This window comes from Cetorhinus maximus, chromosome 7 (genome assembly GCF_964194155.1).
Source record: "Cetorhinus maximus chromosome 7, sCetMax3.hap1.1, whole genome shotgun sequence".
NCBI lineage: Eukaryota > Metazoa > Chordata > Chondrichthyes > Lamniformes > Cetorhinidae > Cetorhinus > Cetorhinus maximus.
The window spans coordinates 18145486-18165732 of NC_135885.1; the positions used below are offsets into that span (position 1 = coordinate 18145486).

General features: G+C 40.2%; 1 protein-coding gene across 2 annotated transcripts; it reads right to left on the bottom strand.

The window, feature by feature from the left end:
• Positions 1-5341: 5341 nt before the first annotated feature.
• On the bottom strand, positions 5342-19263 carry nipa1 (NIPA magnesium transporter 1). Of its 2 annotated transcripts, none has more exons than XM_078545134.1 (6): positions 19237-19263; positions 18887-19072; positions 16612-16659; positions 14467-14557; positions 13767-13927; positions 5342-11468 (listed from the first exon to the last, which is right to left on the bottom strand). In XM_078545134.1, exons 2-6 carry the CDS (start codon positions 19011-19013, stop codon positions 10957-10959), a joined length of 939 nt encoding a protein of 312 aa, XP_078401260.1. In that variant the 5' UTR covers positions 19014-19072; positions 19237-19263; the 3' UTR covers positions 5342-10956. The 2 variants fall into 2 exon arrangements, with proteins under 2 accessions (XP_078401260.1, XP_078401259.1); XM_078545133.1 differs by having other exon boundaries at positions 19162-19248.
• Between the last annotated feature and the right edge of the window lie 984 nt (positions 19264-20247).

A 20247-nucleotide genomic window follows, 5' to 3' on the forward strand; every position in this document is an offset into this window, starting at 1 on the left:
ATTAAGAGTAAAAGGATAGTAAGGGACACAATTGGTCCCCTTGAAGATCAAAGTGGTCGTCTATGTGTGGAGCCTCACGAGATGGGGGAGATCTTAAACGGTTTTTTTGCATCAGTATTTACTCAGGAAACTGGCATAGTGTATAAGGAAGGAAGGGAAACAAGCAGTAGTTTCATGGAACATATAGAGATTAAAGAGGAGGTGCTTGCTGCCTTACAGCGAATAAAGGTAGATAAATCCCCCGGGCCTGACATGATATTCCCTCGGACCTTGACTAGTGTAGAAATTGCAGGGGCCCTGGCAGAAATATTTAAAATGTCCTTAGCCACGGGTGAGGTGCCGGAGGATTGGAGGGTAGCTCATGTTGTTCCGTTGTTTAAAAAAGGCTCCAAAAGTAAACCAGGTAATTACAGGCCAGTGGGCCTGACGTCAGTAGTAGGTAAATTATTGGAAGGTGTTCTGAGAGATCGGATATATAATTATTTGGACAGCCAAGGGCTGATTAAGGATAGTCAGCATGGCTTTGTGCGTGGTAGGTCGTGTTTAACGAACCTTGTAGAGTTTTTCGAGGAGGTTACCAAGAAAGTAGATGAAGGAAAGGCTGTGGATGTTGTCTACATGGATTTTAGTAAGGCCTTTGACAAGGTCCCACATGGGAGGTTAGTTCAGAAGGTTCAGACACTTGGTATCCATGGAGAGGTTGTAAACTGGATTCGAAATTGGCTGTGTGGGAGAAGACAGAGAGTTGTAGTGGATGATTGCTTCTCAGACTGGAGGTCTGTGACTAGTGGCGTGCCTCAGGGATCTGTGCTGGGACCATTGTTGTTTGTTGTCTATATCAATGATTTGGATGATAATGTGGTGAATTGTATCAGCAAGTTTGCTGATGACACTAAGATTGGAGGCGTTGTGGACAGCGAGGAAGGCTTTCAAAGCTTGCAGAGAGATCTGGACCAACTGGAAAAATGGGCCAGAAAATGGCAGATGGAATTTAATGCGGAAAAGTGTGAGGTGTTACATTTTGGAAAGTCAAACCAAGGTAGGACATACACAGTAAATGGTAGGGCACTGAGGAGTGCGGAGGAACAAAGGGATCTGGGAGTTCAGATACATAATTCCCTGAAAGTGGCGTCACAGGTAGACAAGGTTGTAAAGAAAGCTTTTGGCATACTGGCCTTCATAAATCAAAGTATTGAGTATAGGAGTTGGGATGTTATGGTGAGGTTGTATAAGGCATTGGTGAGGCCAACTTTGGAGTATTGTGTGCAGTTCTGGTCGCCTAACTACAGAAAGGATATCAGTAAGATTGAGAGAGTGCAGAAAAGATTTATTAGGATGTTGCTGGGTCTTAAGGAGTTGAGTTACAGGGAAAGATTAAACAGGTTAGGACTTTATTCCTTGGAGCGTAGAAGAATGAGGGGAGATTTGATAGAAGTTTACAAAATTGTGAGGGGTATAGACAGAGTAAATGCGTGTAGGCTCTTTCCACTTAGATTAGGAGAAATAAACACGAGAGGACATGGCTTTAGGGTGAAAGGGGAAAGGTTTAGGGGGAACATTAGGGGGAACTTCTTCACTCAGAGTGGTGAGAATGTGGAACGAGCTACCATCTGACGTGGTAAATGCGGGCTCACTCTTAAGTTTTAAGAATAAATTAGATAGATACATGGATGGGAGAGGTCTGGAGGGTTATGGACTAGGTGCAGGTCAATGGGACTAGCGGAATAATATTTCGGCACAGACTAGAAGGGCCGAATGGCCTGTTTTCTGTGTTGTAGTGTTCTATGGTTCTAATAGATTGAACAGGAGGAAAGTGGCTCAGCTCAGGGGAGAACAATTGTGTCCAGGTTCTATAGCAATGGAATTACCTCAAAACATTGGATGAAAAAATTTAACTCAAAGCCACAAATGTTGTCAAGAACTCAAGAAGATGGTTTCAATCTTGCTGACAAGAAGACAGTGTTACTAGCGAATGAACATGCAGGAACTTAAACCTATGCTTCTGGAATGACATTGTCAAAGGGAAATATATAAATAACGTAAGGGGCGGGGGGAGGGGGGGGTGATGAAAGGAGAAAACCTCTGGTAAACTGGAGGTGTTGTTTCTGAATGAAAGGAAGAGCAATTAAAAGGGGTGCAATACATTTGCTGCATAAGACTTGAATGGAAATATAACAAAACAATTCTGTGGAAGTGGGTTGCAGAAAAGAGACATTGGAGAGCGATGAAGTTATTGACTTGTGTCAGAGGCCACAGAGATGGCAGAGGAGACAAGAAAAGACAACAACAACTGTTACAGTTCTGGCTACCACATTACAGAAAGGATGTGATCATACTAGCGATCATACTACATACTAGGTATAGAGGAGATTCACAAGGATGTTGCCAGGACTGGGAAAGTTTACCTTAGAAATATTTGAATAGGAAGTCATTACTTTTTTTTAAGAAAAGGGAGACCAAGGAGAAATTTAATTGAAATGTTTAAAATTATGAGGGGCCTAGATATAATTGATAGGAAGGACCTACTTGCCTCAACAGAGAGGTAAGTAAGCAGGAGGCATAGCTTTGAAATAATTGGGTTTGAGGCAAATTGAGAATTTTTAAAAAAAAATTGCAGTTGGGGCTGGAACTCACTGTCTGAAAGGGTGGCAAAGACAGAAACCCTCATCACTTGAAACTCTGTACTCTACAAGGTTACAGCCTAACAGCTGGAAAGTGGGGTCAGGTTGGATAGCTCTTCTTCAGCCAGCACAGACATGACGGGTCCAATGGCCTCATTCTGTGCTGTAGATTTCTACGACTGCATGCTGCAGCCCAATAGCTTTTTGAGGGTGTGTTTCAAATTTCCATGACTTTTTAAATGTGAAGAAGTATTTCCTGAAATCACCCCCATAACAATCTATAAAGCCCTTGTTCCGGACTCCTCCCGAAGAAATAGTTTCTCTCTACACTACCAAATCTTTTAATCAACTTAAATAACTCAATTAGACCATTCCTTAATCTTTTACACTCAACAGGATACAAACTTAATCTATACAACCTGTTCTGAATTATTCAGTATTCTCATAATGTTTGCCTCTTCTAATTGTGTCTAAATCAGATTGTCCAGTATTTGGACAAAATTAGTAGATTGACATCTTACTAAACTTTAGTCATCAAAAAGGTTTCCTACTGAAACTATGCTAAACATTTTAGTTTAACATTAGATTTCTTGGCACAAAAGGGTTTATTACAACCGCATGCAAATGAATGGTAATAACAGAATAAAATTAATGGGAAAGGACAGAAGAATATTTCAATTTATAATTAATGAATATGTGAATGCATGCCAGACTGTTCACGTCAAATTGAGATCCTGTCTGTTCCATTGGACATTAACGATCCCACTGCATTATTCAAAGGCAAGTCAGGCTGCTCTCATTGTCCTGGTCAAAATTTCACTGTCACAAGACAGTAGACTTATGATTATGGCAGTAGACTAGCAACCTAGATGTTGGGAGTTTAAATTCCCCCATCAGAAGTTATGAAAATAAAATCCAGTTGCTGGATGGTTATATAAAAACTCAACTGGTACAATAACTCCCTTTGGAGACGGAATCCGACCACTCTCTTGGTGGCTCCAGTCTCAATTGTTTTCATGCTTTCTAACATCGGTGAGAAACACACCCATTTGAAAACCAAACCCCTATAAAAAGTGGCCAATTGACCAAGGCATTGAAGCAGTAATCTCAGCCCAGCATATTTGGCAAAGTCCTCATAGCACCATAGAAAAGTTACAGTGCAGAAAGAGGCCATTCAGCTCATCGTGTCTGTGCTAGCCCAAAAGAGAAAAAAAGAAACTAGCCGCTCATTTTAATCCCACTTTCCAGCTCCTGGTCCACAGCCTTGCAAGTTAAAGTACTTCAGATGCAGATCCAGGTACCTTGTAAATGAGTTGAGCATTTCAGCCTCAACCACCAACTTAGGCAGTGAATTCCAAACGCCCACCACCCTCTGGGTGAAAAAGGGTTTCCTCATGTCTCCTCTAATCCTTCTACCGATCACCTTAAATCTATGTCCCCTGGTAATTGAATCCTCCTCATCAACATCTGGAAAGTCCAAGTTGGGAAAGCCGCTCCATTAGAGAATAGTTGTTATTTGATGTTAGATGGTTGATCAATGCCTCAAAATTAGTAAAGTAAGCCTCTGTCACTAGCAATGCAGAGCAGAGCCTGGCACTCTCAAAAGTGGAACAACTTTTTCCTCCTAAATGTCACTCCACAAGAGTCAAGCCAAAAATCCAATGTAGTGTATTCATAACTCCAACACTTGAGAATCTCAACAATCATTCACAACAGAGCTTGACTGCATTTTACACTAAACACAATATCCACCCAATTCCCATCACAAGGACACCATAGATGAAGTATAGGATATACTTCAGCAACTTGATAGTTCCACAATCCCTACCACTGAGAAAGACAAAGAGCAGCAACATCATGGGATCATTACCTCCAAGTCACACACCATTCTGGTTTGAACACGATATCACTGCCCTGCACTGTTACTGGGTCAAAGTATAGATTTCCCCAATTAACACAACTGTGCGAGTATTACCACCACAAGGGCTACACCAGTTCAAGAAGGGCTAACCATCACCTTCACAGGGCATCAAAGAATGGGAAATAAAAGCAGCCTTTCCAGCATCACCCACAAGCAAAGAACTGAGACAACAAAAAAAATCTGAAATAAAGTACCGGCTGCTTATGTATCTGTGGGTCACTGCTGGCACAGAATGGCTACCACATTTGCTTCCATGCCACCTCACAAAAAATCAGTGTGTGAAAGGCTTTGAGGCGTACTGTTAGGATTCCACTTCTAATTGCTGTTCAGTGACCTCTGCTGGACAATACAGGAGAACAGAACCTAACTCTTGTAATGCGCTAGTCTCCACTACTTCCTGTCAAAAGGCATTCCATTCTTCAACAATTCTCCGCATAAAGAAATTTCTCCTAACTTGTCTCTCCACTCTAGGGCAATTGTAAATTGCTAGCACCTCATCCCCAGACAGAGGAAATAGTCTTTCCCCTATTCACCCTAAAAAAAAATGTTTTCAACTTGAGCTACTACTCTGTAATACACATAGATACATTATATAAAATCTGTTATTTACTCACTGGTCCATCTATTGTTTAATAAATTAATTTGGTAGTTATAAAAATAAGGCTCACAAGAATAGCTCAAAATGCAAACCTAAATATCTAGAGTAAAGAGGCTGAAAAAGATCCAAAAACAAATGGTTTTAACACTTTTCCCTCTAATTAATTCTAGTAATGAAGAAAGGACTCATTATTAGCACAAATTATGAACATTAGTCTTTATTACCACGTTCAGGTTGAAACATGGCATGTTATATCTATACATGGTAAAATTGTAAAGAAGTTTTAAAAACATACTTTTTCATTCATTGCCATAAAAACACACACACACATATTAAATATAATTTTCAGTCACAGTGATTTTTTTTCACACCAGCAGCCCTGATGCAGAATAATTTAAACCTTGAAGATGGGATTAAAATTATATCTACATCAGTTTTACAAATCACCACACTCTCCAATTTCACAAAACTTCCAGTGCTCTGTTAAGTTCAATATCAGTGGAAAAATTATCTCGTCACAAATTCCCTGACGTACAATATGCAACTTGAAGACACTTATTTAACACAGTTTACATTTAATGTAGGCTTAATACATACTACACAAAAGAACTAAGCACAAATAGCAACCCCTCAATCCCCACTTCAAGGCTGGATCGATAAAACAATTACACATCTATTACTTAAGTATATTAAATATTTGATCATATTTTGAATGCCTTAGTTGAAGTTTAATCTTAAAAAATAAAGAGGTGGGGGAAAATTGATAGAAAAGTGCCAAGTCACTAAAATGAATTCTAAAAAGTAAACAAAATGGTTGTTCAGAAGTGTTATTTTTGTACTTTCAAAATGCCAGGAGTCAATAATTTGCAGAGCTATCCAAGAAAATTATTTACATCCATCATTTTGAAAACTACAAGTTTTAAGAAAGCTGTAAAACAAGCCTGTTACAGTGTACTCACCCATCTGAAACAAAGGAAATTGGACAAAAGCATCAACAGATTATTAAATTTGAGACACTAAATCAGGATGACTTTTATTCAGTGAATCTTGTCCTTCGCAGTTCATATTAATTTGTGCCTTTGGAGAACCAATACTGCAACCACATCATAAAAGCAACCTAAGCTATTTTTAAAAATCAGTAACTGTGAACACAAAATAAAATACTGCAGTTGTTAGAAATTAGAAATAAAAACACAAAATGCTGGAAACACTCAGATCTACCAGCATCTATTGGAGAGAAAGAGAGAGACAGAGAGAAACAAAGTTAACGTTCTAGTTCTGTAATCTTTCATCAGAAGAGATTGAATAAAAAGTCACTGAACTGAAAAGTTAACTCTTGTTTCTCACTCCACAGATGTTGCCAGACCTGTAATTGTGAAGGCAGATGGGTGGATAAGTCGATGGAATCTGCACTATTTGCATACCTCAATTCTGACTCCATTTCCTAAGGAGTGCATGCCTTGGTGATTCATGTTTGATTGCAAGACATAACTGGCTAGGTGGAGAAGCTGGTTAGTTCAGTGGCTTAAAAATCATTTATAAAAATTACTCACCGATGTGGAATGAATTATAAAGAAATTCAAAAATACTCTCAATCCAACCGCGGAATGTCACAACAACATTAGCCCTGTTCGCAAAAATACTACAGTGTTATGATCTGGAGGAGACCATTAACTCTTCAAAAAAAATTTGAACTCCCGGTTGTTAACTGAAATAAATTGCACAAGATTTTACATTTTAAATAAATTTTTACTGTACAAGAGTTAAACAAAGCATATACTGTGAAGATGGATTTTTAAAAAAAAATATTGTTGGGAATATGGTAGTATTCTGTAAAGAAGGCTGTGTGGGTGTTTGTCCACGATTAATTAACCTGGGGGAAGGTTAGTAAAGAAAGCTTGTTTGCGAGAACTGAGGCGTGAAAGGGAAGGAGCTAGATGCAGACATTTGTAATGAGAGGCTATGGTAAAGCTGAATGTACGAGTAAATAGGTTGAGTTTTAAAATTTGCATTAGATGATAGGTAGGGTCTTGACTTTTCAGCTGTGTCAGGGAGTTTAGAAGTGACAAGGGACCTTTTCATAAGTAAACAAGGGAAGGTTATTAAATTTTATTTGACCCAAAAGTGGAGGCAATAGGAAAACATGAAAGATTTTTATATTTTGGAAAAGTAAAGTTCAAAGAGGTGCTTAGGACAATGGAATCTAAGATGAAAGAGGAAAATATTTAAGGAAAGATGTCGAGCTGAGTTGGGTGGCTGTGTGGGAGAGATATCCTGAGGCCAGCTCTGTGCTGGGAAAAGATGTGAAATCTGGAACAGCCATCTGGGGGACCAGAGGAGTCTTTGTCTCAGAAAGCAGTTTGTTTTTGGAGCTTTCTTGGGTTTCCACAGCAGAGTGGAAGAGAGTAAGAAGTTGTGTGGTATACCTCCTACCAAAGTGACAGCAGTTTTTGCTTTGGGTAATATTACTGGATTTTTATAGTTAAAAATCTATAAAGGGAGCTGCTGCCAAGTAGTTTACTTGTGTGTTCTGACCAAGTGTGTTTCTTGGGGGATATTTTGCAAGACTGCTTTAATGGTGTAGCTTTAATCTTGTGCACTTAATTTTTTTCTTCTTGTTCATAAATCTTATAACATTTAAATCCTAAAAGTGTTCCTGGGATTCTATGCTTCTGGGAGCAGTAGTTTATTCCCCTTGGTTTCAAACTACAAAAGAAAAGGTTATGATCAGTCAGGCAAGTTTCCCTCTGAGATTTGGCTTGCTCAGCAAATAACATCGGCTGTGGTCGTAACAATACTAATGATACTACATTTGGTAAACACTTCTATTTAAAGCCATCTCAACAGGGCACTCCTTGTTCTATTTTCATTTCCATCCAATAGTTCCCTTTTATTTTACATGATCTTGAGAGTTCCTTCACTTCTCCTGGGACCAAACCAAGATGTGCCACAGTTCTCAGGAATTCACTGATTCTCCTCAGTGTGCTTTCTGTTCTCCAAGATATGAGATTTTTTAGGGTCATTCCACTAGCATCCAGCTAAGCGACCCTCCAACTTTCCTTAAGTGCCTCACTATTGTGGACATCCCTGCTCTAGCAGGGGTCTCACTGCACTCTTGCTTAGTGACTCCAACTCAAATACCCCTGATTTCTGATAGCTCCTTTCTACTGGTCCACAGTTTCTGGCAAATTCTCTCTCTCTGCTTCCCAAACTGCTCCCAGGCTTCAACTGTAATGCCTGTTTCTGTGAGAAATCCCAGAAATAAACCCAAAACAACAAAAAAAATGACTTCTGCAATCTATTCCTGCAGCAACATGGCACACCTTGATATAAAGTGTAAATAGTCAAGACCCCTATGGCACTCTACTCATTATGTCTTGCCAACCCAAAAATGACCCACTTATCCCTACTCTGTTTCCTGTTAGCTAACCAATCCTCTATCAATGCTAAAATGTTACCACCACTCCACTCCCACTCACGCTGAGCTCTTATTTTATGTTGTAACCTTTGACGTTGCGCTTTGTCCAGTGCCTTCTGGAAATCTAAGTACAGCATATCCGCAGGTTCCCCTTTGTCCACATTACTTTTATTTCCTCATAAAACCCCAATAAATTAGTCAAACGTGATTTCCCTTCCACAAAACTATGTTAACTCTGTCTGATTGCGTTGAGGTCTAAGTGCCTCGCTATAGCCTCCTTTAATAGATTCCAGCATTTTCCCAATGATAGATGTTAGGCTAACTGGCTGCTTTCTATCTCCCTCTTTTCTTGAATAGAGGAATTACATTTGATACTGGGTAGATGGTGGCGTAGTGGTAATGTCACTGATCCTAGTAATCCAGAGGCCCAGGCTAATGCTCTAGGGCTATGAGTTCAAATCATGGCAGCTGGTTAAATTTAAATTCAATGAATAAATCTGGGATTGAAATCTAGTCTCAGTAAGGGTGATCATGAAACCATCAATTGTTGTGAAAATCCACCTGGTTCACTAATGCCTTTTAGGCAAGGAAATCTGCTGTCCTTACATTGTCTGGTCTACACGTGCATTGTGGTTGACTCTTAGCTGCCCTCTGAAATGGCCTAGCAAACCACTTACTTCAAGGGCAATTGGGGATGGACAACAAATGCTGGCCTTGCCAGTGACACCCACATCCCATAAAAGAAAAAATAAATTCCAATCTGAGGGGACCTTTCCAGAATCGAGGGAATTTTGGAAGATTAAATGCAACACATCTACTATCCCGGGAGCCACTTATTTTTTAAAAAGGCGCTAGGATGAAGTCCATCAGCACCTGGGGACTTGTCAACCTTTAGTTCTAATAATTTTCCTCAGTACCTTTTCCTGGTGATTGCAATTGTTTTCAGCTTCACCCTTCCTTTCACCTCTCGTTTTACAATTATTTCTGGGATGTTATTGGTGTCTTCTACAGTGAATAATCACCTAGCATTTTCCTGTTTCATTGAGGATTTGAGGAGTTTTAATGGTTAGTTTAATCCCATGTTGCATTTCCACTCAAGACTATTCCTGATGAACAATGATTGTTCCCTTCCAGTGCTCCACTAACTTTCCACTAGTGGACATGCAAATGCAGTATATGTGACCTCGTTCCCTATCCCTCAGCTTGTGCATTTTAGAAGCTACAGATGACAAATCAATACTCAAAAGACTATTTCATTGCTGCTGTTTAGTGGTCAGCGCATGAAGGCAATTAAATGCAATAAAAGCAGCACATGACAAGATTTCAGTTTTCAAAGCAGTAACTCTTTTGCAAAAAAAAACGAATATAAACATTAAAAACTAATCGTGTACATGAAGTACCAACAAATTGAAAGGAATTCTTTAAAAAGAGTTATTGCCCAACCTTCTGTTGTGTGTCACAATTCTCAGCAACTTCTTGTTTGACAGCTGCTCCAGCGAACAGCCCAAATATAGTGTAACCACAGAGTGATGGGACTTGGGTCTCTGCCTTTAATGTTTCACACGGGCAGTTGCCAAGTCAACGTTAGGCTTTTTCTTGTCTTAAAAGAAAAGTTCTGGGGGCTAGGGTGGAGGTGGTGTGGGCCATTACCAGGACCAAATACTTGTCAGGCATGGCTCAGTGAAGCACACTTGCCCTCTGGGACAGAAGGCTGTAGGATCAAGTCCCACTCCAGAGACTTGAGCACAAAAATCTAGGCTGATACTCCAGTGCAGTACTGAGTGCTGCACGGTCAGAGGTGCTGTCTTTCACAAGACGTTAAACCGAGGCCCCATCTGCTCCCTCTCAAGCAAATGTAAAAGATCCCTTGGCACCACTTCGAAGAGGAGCAGGCAAGTTATTCCTGATGACCTGGCCAATATTTATTCCTCATTAAAATCACAAAGAGAAGCCTGGTCATTATCACATCACTGTTTGTGGGAGCTTGCTGTGTGTAAATTGGCTGCTGCGTTTCTTACAACAGCGACCACAGTGGAAAGATACTGCAAAGCGCGTTGGGACGTTCTAAGGTCATGAAAGACCCAAATATAAATTCAGTTTTTGTTTCCCTCCTATTAAAACTTTGGGTCCTTCAGGGCCTGAAATTGCTCTACCTTCGGAGTACACTTCCTAAGGTTCTCTCAATTGGCAGCAAGTGAAGGATAGAGAATAGTAAACAGCAGCAGAGAGAAGCAGATCTGATAATGGACAAATACATGAAAAAGCGGTTATGTTACTAAATTTTATGTTATTTCCAATGTCTGTATTCCAAATATCCTACAATATTCATTACTGTAGAAGTATTTATCTATTCAAAAACTGAAATACAGTCATGAAAGAGGCAGTAAATTCTTATATTTCAGTGTTTCTTTGAAGTGATTTTTCTTAAGTCACTGGCAGAGATGCTGAATTCCTTGAAGACCTGCAAGAGGATGATTCCAACGGAAACAGTGATGAATCCACACAGCATACCAAGAAAATCTACAAATCCAACATCACTCCACTCTCGAAAGAGGATGGCAGATGCCAGTATGACCAAAACTGTGAAAACCACGTAGTATACAGCACCGAATATGGAAGAATCAAAGTATTGCAAAGCCTTATTAATGTACATAAACTGAATGAGAATACTGCAAATCAACGTTACCAACAGGATGACAAAAAGGCACAGTGCTCTTTGGCTTGACGGATCACCACTAAATGCATCTTGAGCGGCTAAGCCAATGCCTTTACAGCTGGGTACAGTGAAGCTCCCCAGTAACGAACAAATACTAATGTAAACCAGGACGTTGGTGGAGCCATGGGAAGGTGCAATCCAGAAAATAAGCAGGATGAGAAGTGCTAGAATGATGCAGGTGTAACCAAGAAATACTGTAAGAGAATAATGATTTTGAAAGACAAGTCAAAAATTTGTTTGCTTTTTAAAAATAAATTACCCGCTTTTCTCCCCCCCGACTCCCATTATAAAACAATTGCTGGTATCATGTCAGATCTTGTTATTGGCATCAATGGGAAGAATTTTCCGGTCGGCGAGCGGGGGCGGGGCCCGCTCACCGATGCATAAAATGATACATGGTGACATGGGGCAGGCGTCCTGATGTCATCGCACATCACTTAGATTTTCAGTTCAGCGGGCACGCAGCCAACTTGGCTGCACGCCCGCCGAACTGTCAAAGGCCCGTTAAAAACTAATTAACACAGTTAAATGAGCTGCCTGTCCAACCTTAAGGTTGGCTTCGGGCAGGCGAAGAGTCCAGGCAGCCTTCGCATTTTTCATGAAACCTCATCCACGGGCAGGATGAGGTTTCATAAAGTGTTTTAAAATTCAATAAAAATTATTTTTAAAATTCATTTGACATGTCCCAGCTCATTTGACACTGTCACATGAGGGGACATGTTTTTAAAAAAATTTTTTCCCTTTATTTAAATTTTCAAATATCAAACTGATCTCCCTGAGGCAAGATTTCTGCGCTTTCACGCACTAAAGAACGCAGGCCTAGACTCAGGGAATCCCCCCACCGTCCGCAAAGGGAGTGCTCTGCGCTTCCGGGCGAGCGTCACGCTGGGCGGGTCTTAATTGGCCCGCCCATGTAAAATGGCAGCACAGACCCGACTGGGGACGCTAATCGGGTTCGCACTCACTCCTGCCCACCCCCACATAACAACCCCCCCTCCCCCAATGGGGGTAAACTCAGCCCAATATTTCCAGCACATGCACAAGGGATCAAGCGGCCTGTTTTTATAACTAAAACAGAAAAGGCTGCATCTGCGGAGAGAGAAACAGAGTTAACATTTCAGGTTGCTGGTCCTTCTTTACACATTAACTTTATTTCTCTCTCCATAGATCCGGTGAAGCATTTCACGTTTTCATTTCAAATTTCCAGCATCCGCAGTATTTTGCCCTTGTATTAGCAGCCTTGTTCTGTGCTTTCCAGGTCTAGAATTCTATTACCCCCTCCGCGATGTGCATGATTTCCTGACCGAGGACCATTTGTGTACACCAGTGCTCTCAGTAACACATTAGCAAATACAGCAGAGAGAATAGTACAAGTTTAGTTGAGCTTGAATTTTCCTTCCTTTGGTGGAAAACACAATCAGCGTGATATTAGGCACAAACGATTAAAAATAAACTCATCCAGGAAATAAATGTTATTTGAACAAACATACAGCAATACACCTACTGGTCCTTAACTTCCTAAATCTATGGAATTCATTGCCACAGAAGGCTGTGGAGGCCAGGTCATTGAGTGCATTTAAGACCGAGATAGATAGGTTCTTGATTGGTAAGGGGATCAAAGGTTACGGGGAAAAGGCGGGAGAATGGGGTTGAGAAACTTATCAGCCATGAGTGAATGGCGGAGCAGACTCGATGGGCTGAATGGCCTAATTTCTGCTCCTATGTCTTATGGTCTTAACTTGTAAATTTTTCATTTCCTAATCAGATTTTAACATTAATTGCACCACATGTAGCGATATAAAATATTTTAAGCTTGAGAAATTTAGATGAAAGGACAAGGGCCACAGTGCAGGACATTACGAAGACAGAGAAAAAGTCGATGAAAATAAAATGAAAGTCTTGAGCTAAAAATGCTCAAAACCCAATAAACAGTATTTACCAAGAAAGGTCAGGGATGAGTTTGTGATACTCATTAGAATGGAGTTGAATGTTGGCAAGGTCCCAATAGTTTGAAAATAGGCCAATGGTGCCATTTCAGAAGGGGTGACACAGACACCCAGCCAGCTAGAGATCCAATAGTAGTAAATCACTTGCAGGTGATAATCAATTATTAGAATAAGAATTAATTGTATAATTATGACTTCACAAATAGCAGCCAACATGAATGTAGAAGGGGAAGATCCTACTTCACCAACCTCTTTCATGTTTTCAGAAATTGATGGCTTAAATGAATCAGGGAAAGTTTGACAACATGGTGTGACTGAGCTTTCAAGAGGCATTTGACAAAGTTTTGCATGAGTAGCTGCTATTCAAAGCTAAATTTGTCGGTATTCAGGGTATAATTTCAGAATGAACTATAAAAAATGGTAGAAGAGCAAGAAAGAGTGGTTAATTGATGAAGGAGTTATGCCAGGGGTTGTTTCAGTGATCGGTGTCTGGGCCCTCCCATCCACTAATTTATTTAATGACACGTCACATTTATTCAAATTTACCTGGATCTGCAAGTTTCTCTTCCAGTTGCACACTTGATGTTACACTCTCAGTTCTGGGAGCATGAATGAGCAGTATAATTGAACCTGCACAGCTTAGTAAACATCCTAATTTTCCTAGCAAGTTTAGTTTCTCCTGCAACATATAGGAAGCCAGAAGTGACCTAGAAAGAAAGATCAGGGTAGAGAAAGGAGCAGGTGGGTGAAAGAAAAGGCACATTTATTATATGCACACACACAAAAGAACTACTGTACCATGGACAACTGTACACCAGGTCACCAAAGAAAATCATACCCCTGCCCTGTCATTATGAGAATATCACAGCTTTAGTAGCTGTTTAGAAATATATTCTACTGGATTCATACTTATAATTATTTCTAATTACAAGACTAGCGAGCAGGGACTGGATTATAACTTCCCTGAAAATTAACACTAAATTGTGATTGTAGGAAGATCTGAGTGTTCCATCTCAGGAAACACCGAACATCTTGCTCTGAGCTGTCCTTGGAAGGAGGATGTAATCAAATCATCTAGCACTTAAAAGTTAAGAACTGTGCATAACAACAGCAAGGGTACAGTAACGTCAATATTAATTTAAAAAGTGCTTAAATATCACAAGGCAATATTGTAACCCTGCAATTGACTGTAATAAGAAGCCATTTCCATACCATACGTGAACAGATTGTAAATGAAAAATAGTACCCAAATGGGACACCGAGGGCTCCTAGTGGCGTTACCAATGCAGCAGGGGCAGTGTTGTACGCTATAAGATTTCCTATTTGAGCCAGTCCCACTGCAACAACAAAAAAATTGCAAAATATTAATTCATTCATGCTGGTTTCAAAACAAAAGGGTGTTTAACCATTTACACCAAAACTAAACATCAAAAATTTCAACAATACAAGAGTGGTGCTGAATCACAGCACCAGTTTGTGACACCACAGCGGTTTTAATCTTCCCACTCTCCAACCTCAGGATCTGGGCTAACCTGTGGGGGAAATGCCAAATCCAACATGTAAAAAAGTACGATAAAAGTAGGCACTTCTATTGCAAAGGAAAAAAATCAACACCCCAGCTGTCTACAATGTTCACATTCTCAATGTCTCTCAGATTTGACAGAGATATTCAAAACCAGGAGAGCTCTTGGACAGAGTAGATAGGGAGAAACTGTTTCCACTTATGAAAGGACCACAAATGAAAGGGCACAGATTTAAAGTAATTGGCAACAGAAGCAAAAGCGACACGATGAAAAACGTTTTCACGCAGTGAGTAGATAAGGTCTGGAGTACATTGCCCGAGAGAGCGGTGGCCGCAGGTTCAATCAAGGCATTCAAAAGGGAATTAGACTTTAGCTGAGAATCTGAAAAGGAAGAATGTGCAGGGTTACAGGGAGAAGGCAGGGGAATGGCACTCGGTGAATCGCTCATTTGGACACCCAGTGCAGGCGCAATGCACCAAATGGCCTCCTTCTGTGCTGTAACAATTGTGTGAAATATCTTCAATTTCTTTTATTATCCTTATTCCTATGTTGTTGTTATCCCTATGTAAGAGGACTTATAACAACAACTTGCATTTATATAGCACCTTTAACAGTAATAATGCTTTACTAGAGCATGATCATTTGACACCTAGCCATGAGATAGTAGGACAGGTGAATCTGGTAGGTTTTAGGTAGTGTCTCAAAAGAGGAGAGAGAGGTAGAGAATTCACTTCACCTAGTTCCTGTCTTTAACAGGATGTGGACGTCGCTGACGAGGCCAGCATTTGTTGCCCATCCCTAATTTCCCTTTAAAGGGCAGTTAGGAGTCAATCACATTGCTGTGGGTCTGGAGTCACATGTAAGACAGACCAGGTAAGGATGGCAAATTTCCTTCCCTAAAGAATATTGATGAACCAGATGGGTTTTTATGACAATCAATGATAGCTGTCATAGTCACCATTATTGAGACTAGCTTTCCATTCCAATTTTATTAATTGAATTTAAAATCCACCAGCTGCCACGGTGGGATTTGAACCCTGTGCCCCCAGAGAATTAGCCTGGGCCTTTTTTCTGTTCCTTTTAAAAAATACTGTTTTTGCTTCCAGTCTAATAAAGGGTTACAATGAAACATTAGCTCGTCTGTTTCTGCACAGATGTCGATTGACTCAGTCCAGCACTTTCTATTTTTGCTGATTTCCTGTATTTGCACTTCTTTGCTTTTTAATTCTTTCATAAATGGGATTTCAGATGGGTTTAATATTGAGAAACAGTCACATGCTTAGGAGTCTCTCCCCCTCTCTCTCCTCATTGCTATTGCTGCAGCTATGATGGACTAAACATTCAATTAATCCACTGGCACTTACTGTGAAGGCATACATATCAATAAATAATCTCCATTTGAACAATGCACTGGAAGACTAAGAGTCCTCTGGAGCTTTATCCCGGCTAGTCTCTGAACAGACAGGTTTAAATGAAAGGCAGAAAAAAAGAGATGAGACACAACAACTTTCATTCATTTACTACCTTTAATAAAGCAAAGCATCCAATGCATTTCAGAGGAGTTTTATCAAACAAAAGTTGATACTGAACCGCAAAAGCAGATATGAGGACATAAGACAAAGCTTGGTCAAAAAGAGAGATTTTAAAGGAGCACTGTAAAAGGAAAGAGAGATGGAGATATTCAGGGAGGGAATTCCGAAGCCTACAGCCTTGGCAGCTGAAGACACGCACTGACAGTAGAGCGGTTAAAATTGAGGATGTGCAAGAGGCCAGAAATCTGCTGGTAGCAGTTACAGAAATAGTGAGGGGAAAGGCCACGCGTGGAGAGATTTGGAAACAAGGATGAGAATTTTAAAATTGACACTTACTTCCGACAGTTCCACTCCACCAAGCCAATTCCGTTAGATAGGAAGCACCTGCCAAAAGGCAAGAGTTAGCATTTTCTCATATTAGTCATTAGAAAAATTCAGACCTCCTGATTTTTGAAGGAAGGCTATGTCACAAACAGGGCCAATATCTTGAAAAAAACATTGACCCACATCTCTCTCTACTGACTACTACCACTGATGAACCCGACTGCAGTTTGTCAGCCAGGGAGATGGGATTTTCAGATTTTTAACTATCCGACAAATCCAGGGTCAAAGAACATATTTGTTCGATACTTGTCAATTAGCACTTGGGTGATTGTGGTCAAACATTTTTGCCTGCTTCAATAGCAAGCCAAAACCACTTTTTTGACACATTACAAATAGGTCAATGAATCTATTCATCACTCCCTTAGAACCACATTCTCATACAAACAAAAGAAATAAAATTATGAAGGTTTAATTTACAGATCACTTAAAGGCTCAATCAATAAAGTTAGTATTTAACTCAACTGATGGCCCAGAATTCATTACTTAACAGCTAGATGGCAGCAGTTTAGACCTTTATCCCAAAGTATTGAAGGGCAGTCAAGTGAATTTGTCTTCATCTTTATAATGTTCGTAGAATTTGCTCTGAGTAAGGTGACTCTATAATGAAGCTCCTGTTTAAAGACTATACCGAGCAAATTTAAAAAACAAACTCCCAGTTAAAATTTTCACCTAAACCTTCTTTCACTGCACCCCCAGCCCCATCACATCCCAAGAATTCTATTTGTTTTTTTATGCATCTTTTCTGCATCTGTGCATTCATCTTTTTTTTTTTAAAAATGTAGCTGCATTCCTAAATCTCTTTGCTATTCCATTCCATTAAATGTCTACTATTATGTGTCCTCTCCTGTGCTAACTGGCCCTCCAGGTAATCCTCTCAACAGAACTGTGATCCAACCATCACTTCTTTCAGAAGCAGCCTCCAGAAACAAGCCTGACTAATTTCACACTGGAGATAAATTTGGTTTGTTTCAGTCGTATTGGCACCCATCTTGTCTCCTCCTGACTACACCTTCTGGCTCTCTTTTTCTTTGCCTGTTAGCTTGTCTTGACTTCTGTCCAAAAGCACCCATACTATGCAACATTTGGTTTAAAACTTGCACACCAACTTCTCTACTATGTAATGCATTGAGTTGCTTCACCAGCTGGCCAATGGTTTCTCAAATGGCATTACTAAATAACGCTTAGTGTAAACACATTAATCTTGCACCCTGCTCAGGTTTGCATACACATTGCATTTCCACTGATCTCACCCTTGTATGGACCCATTTTAAAACAATTTGCACTTTTAGATATAAAGAGTCTTCATGCCCGAAATTCCTTTCATTTTTCTATGTAGAAAGACAAAAAAAAGAACCTTTGACTCACTGGCCTCCAACCTAAAGTAGAGTAATCATAGCATAAGTAAGCTGAGGAACAGATTCCTTAAGGGGAATTCCCAACATATATCCTGCCTGTGATTTCCTCAGGGTACTCACAGTTGCATTATTCGGTGGCACTGTACTGCCAGATTTAATACCTCAATTCAGACGGGTTACTTATAAACAGGCACTTCTTGCTTTTAAGCAAAAGATTCATAAGCTAAATTTAACATTGCCTTTTCAAAAGTTGGTTTCCTGCATTTAAAGCAGTCATGCCGACAACTGAATTAATTGTGGTCTACAAGTGTTGAACAGTGGCATAGTGAAGACAACAATTATCATTTCAAATGTGTTGGATAATGCCAGTTTTCTCTTGCAAGACAATGTAGCCCTTTTATTTTTTCCAAAGCAAGTGTAGCTAATTTGAAAACATTTTTTGTAGCAAAACAAAAATCTAACTCAAGGCAAGTGTTAGGTTTACTCTTTGAAGGCATAAACTGAGACAAAGCCCAAAACAAATCTTAAAATCCTGAAGTTTACATTCTCATCCTAAAATTAGAGATTGTGTTCAAGTATAAATGGCAATTACCCAATACATTTAAAACTTCAATTTTATCAGTATTGTTGCTGGTAGAGCTGATATCCTAAAATAACTAGTTATTATAGGATGCGAAGAACGTTTTCGGTCAATGCTACAATTTTAAAATGTGGGCAGGCTGATTAAATGACTCAGTCCACAGGAAGTTTGTGACATATTAACAGTTGCTGTGTGCGTTGCCCAATAAAACACTTCGCAACTGTTTTGCCAGGCTTAAAATGTGGAGAATTTGTTTGGGCGGGGCAGGGGGGTCAATGCAGTGATTACAAACCTCTACTTTCAGCTTGAAGGATGCCTTTTCTTTGCAAAACCAAAGTAGAGCCATTCACGAGGCTGGAAAGCAGAGCGATGCTGAGTCCCAGGGAGGTGCCTGCACTCTGCTCCGGCTCAAACTCCATCCTGCGCTCACCTGGCCAGGTAAACAGTTCAGGCTGCACCCCAACTCCGAGTTAGAGACCTGTTGCAGAACAGTTAACATGAAGATATTTTCTTAAAATAAATGTTGTTAACGCCGAATAACTCCAATGCATTTAATTTCCAACCGACTAAAGAACATTTATCATGAAAGGTTTTTTATAAAGTTATTAAAACAACACTTCTTCCGCATTCTGACCAACACACCCTGCTTTCAACACATGCGCAGTGAGAGAGAGGAAATAAGAAGTTTGCTGGTCCAAGAGATCCCTTCCCTGAGCAGCGAGCTCCCCCTTACAGTCCTAACACCGCAATGTCAGCAACCAAATCTAATGTCATTAAGGATTTTTTTCCTCTCTCTCTTGTTGGGTTAGTTGGTTGTTAATTGGTAAAAGGTTGCTGGAAGCCAATTATTTCAGCCCTATGATATTGACTCACAGACGTTGACAGCACAGAAGGAAGCCATTCGGCCCATCGTGTCCACACCGGTTAACAAAGATCTGATTACACTAAAACAAAAACAGAATTACATGGAAAAACTCAGCAGGTCTGGCAGCATCGGTGGAGAAGAAATCAGTTAACGCTTCGAGTCTTCATGACCCTTCGGCAGAACTGAGAATAGTTAGGAGAAAGGTGAAATATAAGCTGGTTTAAGGTGGGGGGGGCGGGGGAGAGAGAAGTTGAGGGTGGGATGATTGTGGAGATAAGCAAGCAGTGATAGGAACAGATAATCAAAAGATGTCACAGACAAAAGGATCAAAGAGGTGTTGAAGGTGGTGATATTGTCTAAGAAAAGTGCTAATTAAGAATGGAAGACAGGATACTCAAGGTACAGCTCTAGTGGGGGTGGGGTGGAAAGACTAACAAAGTTTTAGTTTTAGATTTAAAAATAATAGAAATAGGTGGGAAAAGAAGAATCTATATAAATTATTGAAAAAAAAGGGAGGGGGGGAGAAACGGGGTGGGGATGGGGGGAGGGGGAGTTTAAGATCTAAAGTTGTTGAATTCAATATTCAGCCCGGAAGGCTGTAAAGTGCCTAGTCGGAAGATGAGGTGCTGTTCCTCCAGTTTGCGTTGGGCTTCACTGGAACAATGCAGCAAGCCAAGGACAGACATGTGGGCAAGAGAACAGGGTGGAGTGTTAAAATGTCAAGCGACAGGGAGGTTTGGGTCTTTCTTGCGGACAGACCGCAGGTGTTCTGCAAAGCGGTCGCCCAG

Excerpts from the sequence above, each read along its gene's own strand:
- nipa1 (XM_078545134.1), bottom strand. The coding sequence starts at position 19,013 with ATGGAGTTTGAGCCGGAGCAGAGTGCAGGCACCTCCCTGGGACTCAGC. Across the intron at positions 16,660-18,886 it reads CCTTCAAGCTGAAAGTAGAG|GTGCTTCCTATCTAACGGAA; the intron begins GTTTGTAATCAC and ends GCCTTTTGGCAG. Across the intron at positions 14,558-16,611 it reads GTGGAGTGGAACTGTCGGAA|TGGGACTGGCTCAAATAGGA; the intron begins GTAAGTGTCAAT and ends TTGTTGTTGCAG.